The sequence below is a fragment of the Cetorhinus maximus genome, chromosome 8 (genome assembly GCF_964194155.1).
Source record: "Cetorhinus maximus chromosome 8, sCetMax3.hap1.1, whole genome shotgun sequence".
In the NCBI taxonomy this organism is placed as follows: Eukaryota; Metazoa; Chordata; class Chondrichthyes; order Lamniformes; family Cetorhinidae; genus Cetorhinus; species Cetorhinus maximus.
In genome coordinates, this window is record NC_135886.1 from 75,673,830 (window position 1) to 75,679,829 (window position 6,000).

General features: G+C 40.8%; 1 protein-coding gene across 1 annotated transcript in view; it reads right to left on the bottom strand.

Annotated features, from left to right (window-relative positions):
* Positions 1 to 4,784, bottom strand: part of LOC144683743 (tetraspanin-7-like) — a 31,098-nt gene extending 26,314 nt beyond the window's left edge. Inside the window, exon 1 of the mRNA XM_078547085.1 lies at positions 4,623 to 4,784. Coding sequence (XP_078403211.1) covers positions 4,623 to 4,712 — 90 coding nt within the window. The 5' untranslated portion in view covers positions 4,713 to 4,784. The remainder of the gene's footprint in view (positions 1 to 4,622) is intronic.
* Positions 4,785 to 6,000: the final 1,216 nt, after the last annotated feature.

Here is a 6,000-nt window from a genome sequence, read left to right on the forward strand (position 1 = left end):
CTCCTGCTGAGGGACCCACTTTCCTGTAAAGCAGCAAGCACGTTTGTACAAGGTCATTAAAATACAATTAATTTTTGTATCGTCTCAAATCGGTAGAGTACACAGCAAGAAAGACCTCTTTCCTCAGTCAGATTTTAAAATGTCACCATAACACTTGCAATTGTTTCAAGGGTAGATTCCTTCCCTTCCTGCATTGCCCATCTAGGGCACATGGTTAAGGGATAAATATAAGCATAGATTGGATTCTTTAAGTGAGTGATAGTACCATGAGGAATGAGCTGTAATATCTTCCCCATGCCATTTTGGGTGAATGACAATTTATAGGATTAGATTTAGCAAGTGGAGGCCTTCCCGTTAAATGGGGAGGCCCTTGCAAAGTAATGGAATAGTCTTATCTTTCTCCTAAACAGGATGGTCTACTTGTGAATTATTGCCCAAGCCTGCTTTGTTCATGTTTAATATAGGCTGTTAAGACACGGAATTGGAAAGGTCTTTCACCAAATAAGGAGAACAAAATAAATTGCCTAGGTTGAAGTATACCTTGATTCCTTTGGCAGTTTAGGTACACTGGTTGAGGAGAAAAAAACAGCAATATGATGATCAGATGATAAAACAAATACTGCAAAAGCTGGAAAACTGGAATAAAAACAGAAGTGCTAGAAAATCTCAGGGCTAGCAGCATTGGTGGAGAGAGAAAATGAGTTAACGTTTCAAGTCAGATATGACTCTTCAGAAGAGACACCCAAAGTGATGGAGGCAGTTAGGGGCTGGGAAACTGGAAATTGATGAAATTGTTGATGAACAGATGATCTGTTTTTTTGGCCAATGTTGATCAAGGGATAAACAGTGGCCAGAGCACCAGGGATAACTCCTCTGCTCTTTGAAATAGTGCCATGGGATCTTTTATATCCATCTGAGCAATCAGGTAGGGCCTCTAATCTAGGGTCTCACCCAAAAGATTGTGCAGCAGTCCCTCAGGACTGCACTGGGATGTCAGCGTAGATTTTTTGTGCTCAAGACCTGGAGCAGGACTTTAATCTGGAACCTTGTGACTCTGAGGCAAAAAAGTACAACCAACAGAGCCACAGCTGACACTCCCACAGCTACATCCCGCAATTTGTTCTTTGACTTGTTGCCTCAAATTAACAATGCTCTTATGAATGCCTTTCTGCATATGTACATTGGCTTAAGCCAAGTTTACTGCAGTTCACAAAAGCATGGGCCAGAGTTAGCTGTGCCAAGATGTTTATAAACTATTTCATTGATCCTGCAACTCAAAAAAAAAGGGCAAAAAAGATAGTAGACTGAATTCTTCAGTTTGAGTTTGCCTGGACAGAAAACTACCCAAAGCCTGAATTACTGAATGCTAAAAACTCTGGGTGAAAATTATTTGGCTGGACTACACTATTGCACTAGGTCTACCATTTAGTTTAACTATTGCAGAGCCTTTGAAAGTATACAGAAGTGGTCAATCTATAATCTTTCAGCTAAATTGGATTACTTGAAAAAGGGTAGTTATGGAAACAAAAAGAGCATAATCCTTCACATGGTGATACGGCTCTGTCATCTGCTTAAGCAATGAATACTATAAATTAATGCAAAAAAGACAACGGTCAATTTACTGAACTATAGTTAAAGTCCCAGTATACAAATTTCCAACCTTGTTTAAGTAAACTCCATTACCTCAACTTTATGATCAAAGCATCCAAGTATAACTCCATCAAGTGAACACCATTCCCAACATTCAACTGGAGTGTGTGTGTGACGGGGAAGAAAGAAGAAAAAAAGTACGATGAGGCGGCAGCCAGGAAATGTTAATTGTACCAGATATGGAGATCTGCTGAGGGACAACATTGTTGCCATCATCTATGGTGGAGAAGTAATGTTGCAGACAGATCACCCAAGGAAGATGCAGCTCACATTTGCAGAAATGCTGCTGCATTTGCTGATTCAACAAGCACAGCATTTCCCAATGCCACTCAGTAATAAAAAAGGATCTAGTTTACAGTTTGAAACTATGCTTCAATAAAATGATTGGTCTACATTCCGAAAGACAGCTAAGTTCACATGGCACAGTCATTTCAAAAACATGTACCTATGCAGCATTTTTAATGTAATCAATGTGCCAATATGTTTCATAAGAGCATTAAACAAAATTTGACGTGTCACAAAAGTCAATATAGGGTAGATGACCAAAAGCTTGATCAAAGAGGTACATTTTAAGGAACTTCTTAAAAAAGGAGTGAAGTAAAAAGGTCAAGGGATAAATTCCAGAGGTTTGTGCTGAGGTAGCTGAAAGCACACCCAATGGTGGAGCTATTAAACTCAGAGGCCAGAATTAGATGAGTGCAGATACCTCTGAGGGTTGTGGGGCTGGAGGAAATTACAGAGATATAGGGACTGGCTAGGCCATGAGGGATTTGAAAACAAGGGCGAGAATTTTAAAAATCAAGGCTTTTCTCAACCAGGAGCCAGTATAGGTCAGCAAACACAGGGGTGATGGTGAACAGGATTTGGCATGAGTAAGGGCACAGGTCACAGAGCTTTGGATGACTTCAAGTTTAGGAAGGGTAGAATGGCTAATATTTAGAACAAAGCACACATGCTACAATGACCAGGCCATCCTGTTTAATCTAGATATGGAGTAGTGTCAGAAAGATATAATGTTATTGGAAATTATTTTAAAATAGAGCTTAGTAGTGTTTGTGTATGTGTGCATGTCTTGATTGGATTAAAGCCAGCTGGTCTAGAGGCTTTGATGCATAGATGAGAAGTAGGCTTGAAATAGTAATGGGATAAACATAGGGAAATAGGTGATGAGGTGTAAAGGGGGCAATTTGCATTTTTAAATAGACCATTCAAAAGAGCAGGTGAAATATTACACCTAACCAGCTCAAACAGTGTTTATGTTTTAAACACTTACTAGTAAAGTGGGTATTATGAAAGGGCTTATTGTTAGAAGATGTAAAGTTAAAAAAACCTAGTGACATTGAAAATTTGTATTCAAAGAGGAAAATATGTATAAAGGAAGAAAAGGCTGTTGGTAAAAGGATGAGGGATTCTAAGATCTAAAGCCTCCAGTCTGTAAGCCTCATGTTTGTCTGCAAGGACCCAGAGCTGAAAGAAACTCATTTTGAATGCAACTGTCCAGGGTGTGCTTTGCCAGGGGTCTGTTTAAATCTGTGTGTTCTACTGTTGCCTTACCAGGGGTCTAACAGTCAGATTAATTAGGTTTTTTTTGTAGTTATAGTAGTAATTTTGCTGACATATACATACTTACAATCTTTGTATTAATAAATGTTTTAGTTTTATAATAAACCTCCTGAGACTCCGTGGTCTTTTTACTACTGAATTCAAAGCCTTCATCTCAAAAACATACAAATTGCAAAAATGGGTTATAATAGTTGTCTCAAGTTTCCTTCTGGGATTTGAGCAACTCAGCCTTTGTCACCAGCTGTGTCATAATTAGTAAGAGGTTCTTTCCAGATTATAGGGGATGAAAGAGTTCCCCACCCCCAGGAATGACCAATGAGTCAAGAATACCCTACACAAAACTTGAAAATTATATACTGAGAGAAATGGCAACAGGAAGCTTAAACAAGTGCATTAGGTTCAGTTTAGATATTGTGCAAAGCTCATTTAAAACCTGTGCTTATATGGCAAGACTTTTCCACTAATGTGGTGCTTTATACAGTACCACCCTCTGACAAATGCCAGGCGTTTAAAAAAAATATGCATACAATCTGGCACACACAACTAAGTATCAAAGAAAACAATTCCCGTTTAAATGGGATATGCAAGGAATATTCAGCCTACATGAGAGGAAATTTGAACAAGATTATCTTGAAGGTTAGACGGCCAGATAACCGTTTTCCTGTAAGGAGTCAAAACTCATAACTTCCGGGCTTTGGTTGGCCGCGCGGTTATAAAGGTTACTCTGTACAGCAACTGGGGAAAAAAATAAATCAGTGCCGTGTAGAGCGAAGAATGTCCTCATTTCTCGAGTTCTTAAAAATCATCCGTTAGCGATGTGAGGAACACAAAGCAGGAGCTCCATAGACGGCAGCAAGTCGACTTCGAACAAAAGGAGTTTCCAAAATTCGTATTTTGGGGCTTGGAGCTGGCAAGAATCGGGAGAGAAGGAAGGAAGGATCATAAAACAGTTGTCAAAAAAAAAAGGGTTAGAGATTTAAAAAAATCTTTCACCCCAATGCTTTCCAGCAGATTTTCTTAAGCATAGATTTAAAAAAAGATTAAAAACTTTCTAAACCCCTGAAACTTAAGACCGAGGGTTGGCACCGTAACCGCTTCCTCTCCCCATCCTGGGCTTTAACCCCGGAGGGGGGGCGGCGGGGTGGAGAGTTATTTTAATAAAATTATCTGGAAGCTGGGCGCCTGCAAACTCTTTAGGCTACCAAAAAAGTGAAAAAGTTTTGGAAGCAGCAGTTGGCGTTTTCAGACAGCGCGGTTAATAACGAGGAGAATCTCTTCCCCCAGCTTCCAGCCAGGAGTGTGAGTGTCCCCTCGGCTCTTTGTGTAGCTACCGCTTCGGCTTCGAATCCCACCACCCCAGACCGACCGACCCCGGGAGCTCCCACCTACCCTCACTGGCCCGCACTCACCCAAAACACGAAGCTGAAGACGATGAGGACGGTTTTGAGGAAGGTGATGACCGGCTTGGTCTGCAGACGCCGCGACGAAGACGCTGCCATGGTTCCAGCCGAAGCGACAAGGCAAGAACACAGCGGCCTGATTTTAACCCCTCCCCCAACCCCGCCGGCTGCCAAGGAAGTGACGTCACCCGGGACGCCGCTTCCGCTCCCTTCATTGCGCAGCTGTCAGTCATACCAACTGTCAGTCAAAACAGCTGTCAATCATCCCAGCAGAATATCATCCCAGTTGTCAGTCATACCAGCTGTCAGCCATCCCAGCTGTCAGTCACCCCCAGTTGTCAGTCACACCAGCTGTAAATCATCCCAATTGTCAGTCTTTCCAGTCACATTGGGCATGCCTGGGGTTGGCATTAACAGGGTTCGGGGCAACAAAAGCCAACCAGACAATGGAGTTGGAAGTAAATCAGGAATGGAATCCACAGTTAATGGCAGAGTTTGGAAATCGCTCGCATTTCTCAACATTTTAAAAAAATATACACACTTATTATAGGACTTAGGTTTCTGGCATACTTTAGATCAGTTGGGTGACAGGAGCCATTTACAAAATTGGATTAACTTCCAGTGAGACTTAATTTGAAAGGCATTGAGTTGTTTTGGTGATTGTGGGGGGGGGGGGGGGTGGTGTTTTGTCTAATGTTTCCCATATGTTCGAAATAATCACACTTTTAGACTCAAAATGCTGGAGATTCATCGTGTATTTCTTGCTGCTTTCCATGTGGCTGGTGGACTAATACATTGTTGCTCCACACCTGACTGCAGCAGTAAATGTGGCACCTTGGATGTACATCCACATAACAATTAGTTCCTAGCTTTTAACAAATAATATAACAAAGAAGCATTCCTCTTTCTTTAAAAAATTATAATGTTTCGTTATCATTATAATTGTTCCAATCATTACCATTTTTATGTTATATCTAACTAAAGCAGATTAAAAATCAACTTTTATAATTAAACTGATCACCTTTAGAGTTTATTCTAGCTTGTTTTCTTTTCTTAAAGCATTATTCACAGTATCACTTAGGTGGTAGGATATTGTGCCTCCATCTTGTAGATTTGACATTTTTCGCTCTCAGTGATGAATTGGCACGCTACACAGGCGATGTTGTACATGTTGCTCCTGGTGTTGTAGGAGTCGTGCTTAAGGTTGCTAATGTTGTGTCACTTGTTGTTGACATTGTTGATGTAGCACTGCTTGTTGGTAATGCTATTGATGTTGTCTTGCTGGTTAGTGATGTTGCTGGAATTGTTGATGATCTTTTCTGCTTTTCCAGCTCAGCTGTAGGTTGAATATGGACTCTGTTCCTTCTCATTTGTTTGTTGATTTTGG